The 12,824-nt window shown below is 35.3% G+C and overlaps 2 protein-coding genes across 2 annotated transcripts; both read right to left on the reverse strand.

Annotated features, from left to right (window-relative positions):
- Nucleotides 1-1,970: 1,970 nt before the first annotated feature.
- Nucleotides 1,971-3,670, reverse strand: gcga (glucagon a). Its single transcript, XM_056759329.1, has 4 exons — nt 3,595-3,670; nt 3,363-3,485; nt 2,888-3,043; nt 1,971-2,236 (listed from the first exon to the last, which is right to left on the reverse strand). Exons 2-4 carry the CDS (start codon nt 3,449-3,451, stop codon nt 2,116-2,118), a joined length of 366 nt encoding a protein of 121 aa, XP_056615307.1. The 5' UTR covers nt 3,452-3,485; nt 3,595-3,670; the 3' UTR covers nt 1,971-2,115.
- Nucleotides 3,671-4,333: 663 nt separating this feature from the next.
- On the reverse strand, nt 4,334-12,351 carry dpp4 (dipeptidyl-peptidase 4). Its single transcript, XM_056759036.1, has 26 exons — nt 12,262-12,351; nt 11,984-12,068; nt 11,305-11,397; nt 10,922-11,016; nt 10,656-10,730; nt 10,526-10,578; nt 10,042-10,111; nt 9,794-9,914; nt 9,552-9,706; nt 9,380-9,474; nt 9,167-9,299; nt 8,928-8,966; nt 8,730-8,828; nt 8,286-8,359; nt 8,154-8,207; nt 7,961-8,079; nt 7,823-7,870; nt 7,394-7,492; nt 7,225-7,294; nt 6,937-7,131; nt 6,209-6,263; nt 6,007-6,106; nt 5,773-5,831; nt 5,564-5,636; nt 5,151-5,224; nt 4,334-5,049 (listed from the first exon to the last, which is right to left on the reverse strand). Exons 1-26 carry the CDS (start codon nt 12,262-12,264, stop codon nt 4,957-4,959), a joined length of 2,229 nt encoding a protein of 742 aa, XP_056615014.1. The 5' UTR covers nt 12,265-12,351; the 3' UTR covers nt 4,334-4,956.
- Nucleotides 12,352-12,824: the final 473 nt, after the last annotated feature.

Raw genomic sequence — 12,824 nt, forward strand, 5'->3', positions numbered from 1 at the left:
TATATATATTAAATTATTCTTAATATAAATTCTTATTAATATGATTCACTTTTTGTTAAATTATTTGTTTTAATACCACCCACAACAAAAATTCGTATATAATAATAAGTATATTAAATAATAATAATAAAGTATATTCTTCTAATATTTAATAATACGTTACTAATATTAGTTTAATTAATACTAATATTAAATTTAATAAATATTTTTATTTGTTATAACTTGCTATAAGCTACATGTCGGCATTTTTGTTTACTTATACGCATTGATGTCTCTCATAAATGTATTTTTTACAGAACAATGCACCCTTTCTGGAAAAGTAACAAAAAATATTTGTTGAAATATGTAAATCCTATCCAATTGGTATTTTCTGTATTCATTTATAAAAAATATACTATTTATTATCAATACAATAAAGTAAAAGTTATATTTAATTTAAAATTCCCAAAATAATCCACAAAATGTTGCTTATTAACATACTTTTATAAATAATATATATTAGAAAATAATGAATAATATTAGAATAATTGTTTAAAGTTTATTAAGCATGTTGACGAACAAAACATGATGTTGCAGGCAAGGCCTGTAGGTGGCGATGAAGATACATGCACATATTTTCCAGCAGAATGGCTTGGGCTGAATATGAAAATCTTTATTTAGCAGAGCAGGACACAGTTCAGCATGGTTCTTTCATACAGTGTTGACACAAATACATTCATCAGTTTTTCCTGAGCATTAATGCATTCGCCTGAGTTTTTAACACGTTCCTTCAATGTCGCACGCATAGAAAATCATACAAAAATATTAAATATAACTTACACAATGTTCTTTAACTCGTGGGAAAATAAATAACAATAACTACAGTGCTTAAATGTAAAAAATGTAATGGAAAATATATTATGGCTTTAGATTTCCAGAGTTTTGGCTTTAAGCGATGTGGCTTTCATTCATTTGATGATTGAAGGCCCCTCAGGATCCAAGTTTAAGCCCATTGCTTAATTGCATCAATTCCCAGCCCGTTATCCACTACAAAGGAATAGCAAACATTAGAAACGTTTAATTTAACTCAATGTATATTTCTTCTATTAATTGTGATTGACATTCATACTGTTACCTTGCCCTTGATGTCTTTGAGTTCATCACCCATTGTAAATATTCTTTAGCAGCTATGCTGTCCAAAACCTTGTTGACATCACTAGTAAAACTGCCATCTACATGTCTCCTGCGGGACAGATATGCACCTCCGTTGCCTGCAACACTGGGCACACGCACAACACATTTTATGAGCAAAAAAACATAAACATTATCGACATTTTGCAACACAAAAAATTAATAAAAGCTTGCACCAGTAAATAATGCACCGCAAGTCAAGTTGTTAGTAGCTGCACACCAAGTTTGACCATGTAACCAAATACTGTAGTGTCTATGCTCACGGACACAGTTTTGCCAAATATTTTAAATAGAAAATACTAAATACCAAACTAACTACTTAAATGCCAGAAGATGACGTCAGAAATGCATATTTGTGACGCCTTTGTCTCGTTTTTGTATTTTCTTTAGTGTTGACCTTTTACATCTGTTTACATCCGGACATCTATTAATTCAAACCAACTATTGCATTAGCATCATATTTTTGTCCATATTTTATCCAAACATCTATATTATAGATGCTCGTTCAGATTTTTTTGCAGTGGGTTGTTAGTAGGCCTATATAACTGTATTTCTGTCAGGTAAAAATGTTATGGTCAAACAAAATGGTTCAGCCCATCTGTAACCCAAACGCTAAAATCTGATTAGTTGAAAGGAATTCAAGGTTGCACCGTCTACTATTCAAAATCACATCGTCATTGGATTAGTTGCATGGAAATAGAAATAGGTAGTGGATTTTTTGTGGAAGTGATTGTTAGTTTAGCAATACCACACACACCGTGCAAACCCAGAAAGCAGAAAGATCACCAAAACCACAAAGCCCAGTTTCAGCGCGATTTATTGGCATAAGCATTTGGTGAGTTAGAAGCAATCAAGTGATCAGTTAATTTTCTCTCACACACACTTGCTTTCTTTATTTGCATCACTCTCACAATCAACAAGCCAGGTGTCACTAAGCATTGAAGCCTACTGTTGTTTTGGCTGTCCGGATTTTAGCCACGCGACAAAGTTCTTGGCGGCCTGGTCCTGCAGGTACGAGCTGATGTCACTGGTGTAAGTGCCTTCAGCGTGACGTCTGATTGGACCTCTGAGGAGATAAGATGGAGATGTAAATAATCGTACAGAAATTTGAATAGAAGCCAGTTTAAAAATGTAGAAAAAATGGGTGAGATTATTGTAAAATGTGAATCCTTTTATAAATCTGATGGCAGTATATATACGACCGGCTAATTCGTATAAATTTATACTACGTTGTTAGTTTGATCCACTTTTTGCGCCAGGTAAGGGGTGTGGTTAAGGGTGGAGCCTAATCATTACTGTTTTTTCATTACTTTTTTCATTACTGTGGTATGCTTTTGTACGATTCACAATGTACGAATTCATACAATTTAGCAATCTAGCCAAATACTTTATATTAAATATTGGAATACTATAAAATTGAATTTCAATAATATGCACTCATAAAATAAATTTTATAAAAATAACATATATATGATAGTATTGTGATAATAACAGAATGTAAATTAGGAATATTGTATTTCTGAGTTGTTACACAGAACATATCTTAAGTTTCTATATGTAGTACTATTCACTTTTATGCAAACAATTTATTTTAAAATATCTAAATCTTTTTTGTTATTCTCTCGCTATATACATCTGTTTCGCACATCAAGAAGCAAGATACTGGTAGCTTTTCCCATTTAAACTTGCAATTTCTTTGTAATGTAATCATTCATACCCGTTTCTCTTAGAGTTCATGAGCCACTGAACAAAGTCTTGTGCTCTTCTGGTCTCCAGGTATTTGCTGTAGTCATTTGAGAACGTCCCCTCTGAATGCCTCTTTGCCGTCGTGACATCTTGACCTCTCGGTAGAAGATTTTCTACTGTCTCTGTGCTACAGGTGAAGAAATACTAAGTGTCACGGCAGTATAATTGTACACACCCACTGACGAAATGTACAAATATGTATCAATTAAAAAAGTTGAAGCACTTTTATGGAGTGCCTTTATACTGTCGTCAAATAATGATTCGCAAAAGTTCAAACACCAAACTTAATGATTTTATTGCTTATACGTTGTTTAAGACATGACACTTACATGAAAACTCCCTTATCAAAAGACAACTTATCTTAAACCATAATCACACATTTCCGTCTCTCTCGTAAGATCGTACAAACGCACATGGATTCTGGTACCATGAGGTACTTTTCTTACCTTGTGCTGTCGTCTTGTAGTGGCGCACTAATGCTTTTTTGAACAAAGAGGAGAAATAGAATACCAGCGAGAACTTGGATGCCCTTCATTTTTCAGCTTCTGTAACGTTTTAACACACAAGTCCTGTAGAAATCATATGCAAAAATATAGTAAGACATCGGTGGATCAGATTTAACCACTTCTACAAGCGTTTGGGTCCTGAAAGCCAAATAGTTTGTCTTCAAGAACTCACCAGTAGATGGATGGATGGATGGATACAATACGTAGATGAATTCGTGTTTGTTCCTCGACCTCAGATGTTCCCCTCGTTCTTCGTGGCCTCTTCTCAAACTCGTGGGTTTATATAGCTGGACCAAGTGGGCCGGCCTGGTTTGGAAGCACACACACATACACACGTTCAGCTCATTCATTAGTGTCAGTCCATTACCTCCTCTGGATGAAACTCATCCTTATGTTTGTTTAAAGTGAAAGAAGTGCCAAAGTACTGTCAGATAAGAGCTGTCCTGGAGGTGTGAAAAAAGTGAACAAATAAAGGACAAGGAAAATAAATGAATTGCTACTGTAGTTGAAAAAGCAATGTCTGTCTTTTGAAATATATATATTTAAATATATATTGCCTTTATAGTACATAAATCATGTTTAGTATACAATTTGTTTTGTTATAAGTATACATTTTTAAAATCGTTATTACAAAGTTTGGAATATGTTTCTTTATTTGTAAACATGACAAAATTATTTGGAAATGTTCACATTTTTATAAAATATTTATATTTAGTACATATATCATGTTTAGTATATTTTTGCTATGAGTATAAGATTTTAAAATAAATGGTCATTTCAGACAAAATCAAATAATGTTTCTGTAACATTATCAAAAAATGTCTAATACGGTTAATTTTTTTACTTATATTTCTTTAATCATATTGTTAAATCAAGTCGTCATATAAATGATGTGGTTACAGAACAATCCATTAAGCATATTTGTTAAGTTTATTAGGAATCAAGAAATAGTTTTTGATGTATGTATTATTTTGGCTTATACATTACAAATAAATCCACAATAAATATTATAACACAAAAAACCCACATAGGATTCTCAAAATCAGACTCTTAATGCATTTTTACATCAAATCAACTGCTGACAATTTCCAGAATAAACAGAACATACACAATATTGCTCTTATCGGCTAAATAGAACAAAATAGAAAATGTGATTCAATTTTTATTAACTTAACAAAATATTAGCTGGATCATCAAGCTTTGTATGCATCCACGTATATATAGTAATTTATGTATATTTACTGTATATTTTTGCATGAAGCATTTACAATAAACATTCAACAGATAGTTTCTCATTGGTCTTTGACATTGCAATAAACGTTTTAGTACCAATAATGGACTCACATGTTCAGAATGTACATTTGAAATGTCTTAAAGTGATTCAAGCATAAATAAACGTGTCCATTATTCCATCACAAAACAGTTGCTTGACATCAAGGGCTGGTCATGTGTGACCGTACGTGCGTGAATCAGTCTGGAAATAACGTTGATTCAGAACTGAAAGCTTCTGGGGTGGTCGAAAGAGTTTACTAGTTCAAGCGAAGCACTTTTTCAGAAAGTGAGTCATGTGAGTGTACACATGCTGATTGGCTGATCCTCCTAGGCCGTGATCTTCATCGGTGTACCACTAAATGGGTGAGATTGAGAGAGATGATTAAAACAAGAGTGAGGTAGCCGAAGGGTAATGTTAGCATAAAATCAAATTCTAAAGCTCACTGTTCATCTTACCATTGCATCAAAGTCCACCTGCTCATCGACCAGAGCGTTAGAGATCTGAGCAGCTTGTTGGAAGTGAACATTATCTAAAAAGATATGTTTAAACTCATAATAATAATGCTAAAGTATATTGTATTAAAAATTGCATGTATTTCTGGTTTTATTTCATTTAAGTTTTCTTTTCTTCCCTTTTTCCAACAACGCAAAATTGTAAAATAATGTATAAAAGAAAAATCTGATTTGAATTTATCATTTTGCACAAACTTATAAATGCAAAAATGATAAGGAATTTAAAAATGAGAGTAACTTTTATTGTAAGTGTTGGAGAGCAAGAGGGATGTAGACAGAATAAGAGAGAGAGAGCCAGAGAGATATTGACAGAGCACGAGAGAGAGAGAGAGAGAGACACTGAAGTGCTATCTCACCGTCAGCAGTACCGTGCACCAGGAGGTACTCAACAGATTTAAAGTTCTTGGCTCTTCCCGTCACTGTGGAATTCTGTAAAACACGCAGCATCCCATAAACCCTAGTAAAGCTTTCCCCTCATGAGTTATTTCATGCGGATGTCTGTGACGTCATTTTGGAAAACCAAAGACTAAGACTACTATAAAAGAACATGAACTTGTCAACTTACGTCATAAAACTGCTGATTCTCTCTCGGCGTAAGCATGTACCTCTCCGTGTAAATAGAATCTGTTGGAAGATAAATAATGCTTAAAATAGGTTTTAGTGCATTATGGGAAGTATATGAATGCTGCACCTCCAAAATAGAAATTGATACCGTTTTGAAACAACTTGAATGTCAGTAAATGATGACAGGATTTCTTTTTCGAGTGAACAATCTCAAATCATATTTAAAGTAGTTTACCGTAATACTCCCATTTAGACACCGGAGCGACAGCCATGCCACATTTAAACACTCCACTTCCAGCTCCCAAAACCATCGAAGTGACGTAACCTCCGTAAGACTGCATTAGAAACAAAGCATTACACAGAGAGCGGTTGCAATATATTTTGTGATCATATGGTTTTAGGGCAACGAACAAATAATATTTCTGGTGAAAACTTACCCAGCCCCAGATGGCAATTCTTTCTTTATCTATGAACCCCATATTAATAAACTGTCTAAAAGCAAGAGTAAAAATATTGGCATTAACAGAAATAATTTACAGTTTGTATACATTTTTCAATCTGGTAAAACATACAAGTATAAAAACAATCAAATGGCATTGTTTGTTTAGGTTTTGATTCCAGACGCTCAAAATATTAAATGTTTACTTCCCCAAGTGGAAACCTATTTATGCTTCTAAAGAGACAATTACGTGGTATTTTATATAATATAAATAATTGTGGTTATATTAATTATATAATAAATTATTCAATTGTTTTTCAAAAAAAAAGATTTATGTGAGAAAGTCATTTTGAGATGGCATAAGGGTAAATAAACTACAAGACAATTGAATTTTTGGGTTAACTTTTCCTTTGAATAATGGGCTAGTTGCACAAGATGGCGCCGGTGAGCTTTTGCGACTCAAGGTTCAGCGAACTAATTTCCTACAACACTATCTAGTTATTTTGGATTAACAATGTAAAGAGAATCTGTCATATCGCTGCTATATAACTTTCCTCTCTTTAATCTAAAAACAATCCATATTTGCCGGCCAAAAATCCTGAGTCTGCCGACTCTGGCGTCCCAAAAGCTCACCGCCGCCATATTGTGTAACTAGCGAATTGTCATCCTTTTATTTTATTTGCATTGAAACATTCTCTTGAGCACAACACAGACGCTTGTTTTTACCTTACTGCGGTGATCTGATCTTCTACATCGTAGGTACCGAGGCGTTTGTAGATAGAATGCATTATTTTGTCGCCTTGGTAACCGCTTCCTCTTCCATCAAAGCTGGCCACGATCACATTCTCTGTGCTGGCCCAGTATGTGGACCATCCTACCCTGAAGCGAAAATCTGACTTCTGACTGCAGGGACCCGCGTATCTACAGATGAATTGCGTTTTGTCATTAAAACAAGATTTGTTTAGGTACTTTGGACAAATCTATTTACTTAAAAAATATGTATGGCCAGCTTACACATCAATAAGCAGAGGATATTTTTTGGATTTGTCGAACTTGGGAGGCAATGTCATCTGGTACCAGAGGTCTGGATGAAGAAATGAAAAGACAAACTATGATCGGATATGAACATATTTTTTCACATTTGTTATGTAATCCGGCAGTCTGCGGTAAAATACAGTCTTACCAAAATCTCCGATCTTCAGGGTCCCGTGTGTAACTGACGGCATTGCGATGTCTTGCAAAATGCCTTCCAGTTCTTCGTTGTCTTCAAGAACTCTCACCTCTAGAAAAAAACAAGAATTTATATGTTTACACACTCACCAACATTGCAAATTTGGTCAATACATACTGTTCTATGCTTGATCCTATTTCATAAAAAAACGTAGTGTGGATTTATATTAAAAACATTTTCACTTTTTTGAAAGAAACTATTTTCATTCAATTCACTATGAAATGTGTTCTTAAAGGGACAGCGCTTCAATGACCAGTGAACTAAATCAAATCTTTCTCATAATGCCAAAAACAATTCGTTGCTATCCCTTTAATGGTTAATGGTTAGTGTGCTCCAACTATTAGGCCACGCCTCCAATCAATCCATAACATATAACAGTACCTGATCCATCTTGGCTGTTTCTGAGTGTGTACAGAGGATGTCCAGGCCCTACAAACACAAACAGATAACAAGACAACAACATTTCCTTGTATGTGCTTTAATGTATGTTGTAATTCATGTGAATACAATAGTGCTTACCCGAACAGTCCATGCGATAGTACGTCCCTTTACGGCTGAATAGTGCAGAATTATATTTACACCTGTCCTCATTCAAGGTGCACGTCAGGCACACGGTCACAGAATTAGAAACGTCAATTCTGCAGGGGAGCATTGAAATGTTTTCTCACTTTAGATCATGAACAATTGGATGATTTCTGATCGTCAGACTTACTTGTAAACGTTTCTCTGACCTGGTTGGCCGTTGTGTTCGTTACTGACATAGTATCTGTTCAAAATAAAGGAAGACAGGTGAAGAAATCAACTGGGGAAACACACAATTGTTCGACATTTGTAGAAAACTTACACGGCGTCTTCTGTTACTTTAAGAATGCTGATGACCTCCCATTTACCACTGGTCAGAAATTCTCTGTCACCCGACTAGGAAAGGAAAATATTGAACAAGATCACAAGTAATCAGTAAATTCAATCATATTTAAATAAAGGGTTTGTACTACAACAAGAAGGGAAATTATTTGATTTTTTATTGCCGTATTTGTTTTTTGCTTTTGGATGAATGTAAAATGAAACACTTTTTATCAAAATAGTTTAAGGTATTTTAGGATTTTTAACATCACATATTTATTCAAGATTTAGTCAAATTAATTCTTAGATATAAAAATATAAAAATTTAAACAGAAATTTCACGTCTCTACTACTCGCAATTGCAAAAATAAAGATTTTTTTAACAGGTTTTGCTTAACATTTTCATCATTAATAAATTTGTGTTGTGCAAACTGTTTCAACTCACTTCCTTAAAATAAGCAAGGTGTTTAAACCCGTCTCCATCACTCAGTACGTAATAACAACTGCCGCCATCTGGTTGAAAGACAGGTTCATCTGGAGAGAACTGTGAAAACAACGCAAGATAAACCAACAAACAAACATTTCACTTCCAACTGAAAAATGTTGTATTAACGTTATCGAAGGTTTTACGCCAAAGTCATACCCGACCAACCCAACCCGTGCTGCTTGTAAGAACTTGCTTCTGTTCAAAAACACAAAAAGACAAAGTAATATTTCACAATTTGTATTATTTGCAAGAAAAATTATATTGCACCTTTAAGACTTTTCCACATAAATTACTGCGGTCAACACGTTAAAGACATTCAAACCACTATCGCTTATAAAAATGGTGGATGGCTACGCTCATAAACCATCAGTGTGACTAAATCATTTCAAACTTACGAGGGCATTTTCGCTCCAAGTGCCATTGTCGAAATCATACGTCATTAAAACCACATAGTTCTGTGTCCTCTTCTGCCACTGCACTGCAATGCGCTCATCCCTCGCCCACGTCACCGTGCTCAGGTAATGTTCTCTGTAATAAAGCACCTCATCTTATATACAGTATAAAAAGATTTGAAGAACCCATGTAAGTGCACATAAGCAAGGTATTACCCTGCCCCAACATCACTTGGCACTGAAACTTCAGAGATGGCGGTTGTGTTTGTATCCAAGACGAAAAGTTTCACGATTGCGTTTGGGGTTCCCGCCTGGAAGTCGTACATGAAAGTTATGAAGACCTGTTGGGCATATTAGCTCAATGTCTGTGCATGGTCAAGTCTTTCACCTTGGGGTACGGTACGGAGACCGTTTCTGGATACTGGTCTTTTCCGTACCATGTGTACTCGATGTTGTGGACACCCGAGTCGTTGAATTGAGCGTAGGCCACGAACCTTCCACCCGGTGACCACCATAAAGCATAGTTTGTGGAGAACATCTCTTCTGCAGAAGAAGCAAACATGGCAGATTGTCACGCAGGTTCAAATGACATATCACTGACGTCTCGTACGATTGGCTGTCATTCTATACCTTCATACACCCAATCAGGAATGCCATTGAGGATCAGATTGTGGGCTCCGTTCATAGTGACCTGATGCGAAGGGGAAGCGGGGGTTTCTTTCACATAGACGTTGTAATTCCACACATAAGCCTGTATGGATGTAAGAGCAAGATGCATTACTCTTTCGCTAGTTTTGTGAGCAATTTGTTTGCAAAAACAAATTTAGGTTATGACAGACCGATATTCTGAACGATGTCACGATTATTTGATTTCTTACCAGTTTGTGGCCTATTGGTGACCAAGCGAGGTACTGAATTTCATGTGGGATATCTGTGTTTATAAAATCCCTGAAATACAAAGTTTTTCCTCTTCAAAAATGCTCATTTGCATGTTTAGCTAGCTTTAAAAGACATTAGCAGTTTTACTTGTCCGCCATATTGGGGAGGGCAAGACTGCCCTATAAATGCATACAAATAAAGAGAGCTGCGATTCTTTGAAAAACAACCAAACCCAAGTTTACATTTATAAAACAATTTCAATGCTTGATAAGAGTATTTTTTAAACTAAATAAGACTGAACGTTTTTATACTCAACAGAGATCAAAGCATTAGAATTGGTAGTTTCTCCGTTTATTTGTATGAGTTTATAGGGCTATTTTGCTCTTTTCAATATGGTGTTGTCGTTGACATATGATTCAGTGGTCAACCTGGTGTCAATGTATATCTATGGCTTTAAGCAATTATTTTAAACAACAAACATACTTATATTCCAGGTCATAAATAGAGTACGATGCAGTGTACGAGTGTCTCCACAGCTGTTGAAGAAACCCACGTTAAAAGTTTATAGACGAATACTGGGCCAACACTTATATGAAAGTGTTTGATTGGTTACCTTCGTGTAGTTGCTCAGGAAACAGACGTATTTTCGATCGGCTGACACCATGTAATCGTAAGCTGCCACACTGGCCTTGAAGCAAATTAATGAATATTACTTATGATGGATTTAAACACAGAACATTTATTTATATAGGTAGCTCCACCCCACATTCACACCACTGGCTGAGCCAAGGGGTAATGTGAATTTGTACGTGTGTGAACAGAAGTTGTCTGGTCAGGATAGGAAATGTTTCAAATGCTCCGATGTGTGAAAAATCTTACAAACAACTGATGTTTGAGGAATTCACTTCCATTTCCTGTAAGTGCGTTGATCAGGTATACGGAGCCGTCTCCTGACTTGTGAAGATATTCATCATCTTTGGATGAAAAAAAGAAACAGCAATTGGTTGACTTCACATAACAATGGTGTTGGTTTTTAAAACACAATGGTATTTTTATACTGTGATGATAGTATGGTGTTGTGAACATGTGACATGGGAACACCATTATATTTTAACGTATATGTTAGATCACCAAACGATTTACTGTATAAAGTAATCATTCAGGACCATGGTATATTTTAACATACCGGTATTACCGTCTAAGACCGTAGAGTTACTACCTCAAAGTTTTTTTTATTAATATCCCCACACACAGTAGCCTACCTGAGACCCAGCGCAGGTTATATGACTTGCTTCTTGCAGTGTTGTTGAAGTAGTCTTCAAGTGTGAATGTCTTCTGGGGTTGTGTTTTATCCTCTGAAAGATTGATAGATAGATAGATAGATAGATAGATAGATAGATAGATAGATAGATAGATAGATAGATAGATAGATAGATAGATAGATAGATAGATAGATAGATAGATAGATAGATAGATTGGGAGGTTGGTAGGTAGGTAGGTAGGTAGTAGGTAGGTGGGTGGGTGGGGGGTTGGGTGGATGGATGGATGGATGGATGGATAGATAGATAGATAGATAGATAGATAGATAGATAGATAGATAGACACTTATTTTTAACAGTGTACATACATTTGTGTGCATGAAACCAGAGCTGTAAGTAAAGTCATTATCCTGTACAAAGTTCAGAGTCATGGCAAGACAATGACGCAGATAACAACTGGAAAGTGTTAAGCATCTAAAAATCACTGATGTAAGCACACTTGCAGCCAATCAGCTGTGAAATCTCCAACTGAAACATACTTCATTCACGTCTTATAAACCCATGACACATGTATAAGGGACCGTTTGACTTGTAACAGGTTTCAAACGAAGCCAAACTACAAATAAAGATTGCATTAGGCAAATTAATAAACGCATCCTTATTGTGGCATTTAAGCACCTACCTTTGAGAAATATGACTGTCGGCACAGTTATTAAGACAACGATCACTGCGATCCCAAAAGCTGCCAAAATCCATTTTCCAATTTTCTAAAACATGTCATGAGAAATAAAATCAAACAAAAGCAGAATTACACAACGCACATCTACAAAACGCGTTGTGCGTAAAACGCACCCTCTCCAAATGCGCATTTATGTAATTGCTCTTTAAGACGTCAGGAGTTAATTGCAACTTTTAACAAGTTGTACGCACACAATATTTGTAATATTGGGACTTACTGACCATCGCGCGACTGTACCGGTTCGATATTCCGCGATTCTTCAACGCAAATTCCTTTTCGTGTCTGTGCGCTTCTAAGGCACTAGTGTTAAATATTACCACCACGTTGCTTGTAAAGGGAACAATAAAATCGTGTTAGATTAAAGTTCGCATTCTTCTAGTGATCCATTTAGTTCAGCCATACAGATAGGCTATTTATCTGCACATCTCAAAGTCTCATGTATGGAAAAAGTTTCACATTCGCTTGCGCACTTATTGATCGTTAGTGTTGTTCTTTCACTGACCGTATAACTGTCAATATAAATACATCTAAACGTGCAATGTAGATTATTTTAAATGAGCATTTAAACACATGGCTTTTCTGAAAAAATGTGTTGATCGTTTGAGTTGATTTTTTAATAATTCGGTCAAACCTTTTGATAAAGTCTTAGCACAATGTTGTCAACGTTTGACTCAATAGGCTATATGACAACTAATATAGCCTAATATATTGTAAAACATAGAAGCATAAAGAACTAAATCTAAAATTTGTTTTTAATTATTTATGTTACAAAGGGAATGAGTAT

Source organism: Triplophysa dalaica, chromosome 10 (assembly GCF_015846415.1).
Source record: "Triplophysa dalaica isolate WHDGS20190420 chromosome 10, ASM1584641v1, whole genome shotgun sequence".
NCBI classification, from domain to species: domain Eukaryota; kingdom Metazoa; phylum Chordata; class Actinopteri; order Cypriniformes; family Nemacheilidae; genus Triplophysa; species Triplophysa dalaica.

Bases quoted from the DNA above. Each gene is read 5' to 3' on its own strand.
- gcga (XM_056759329.1), bottom strand. From the start codon at position 3,451: ATGAAGGGCATCCAAGTTCTCGCTGGTATTCTATTTCTCCTCTTTGTT. The intron at 3,044-3,362 runs GTAAGAAAAGTA...CTTCACCTGTAG, and splicing joins CTACAAGACGACAGCACAAG to CACAGAGACAGTAGAAAATC. The intron at 2,237-2,887 runs GTATGAATGATT...TTATCTCCTCAG, and splicing joins ATGAACTCTAAGAGAAACGG to AGGTCCAATCAGACGTCACG.
- dpp4 (XM_056759036.1), bottom strand. The intron at 10,731-10,921 runs GTAAGATTTTTC...ATTTGCTTCAAG, and splicing joins TCCTCAAACATCAGTTGTTT to GCCAGTGTGGCAGCTTACGA. The intron at 10,112-10,525 runs GTATGTTTGTTG...TTTGTATTTCAG, and splicing joins ATTTATGACCTGGAATATAA to GGATTTTATAAACACAGATA.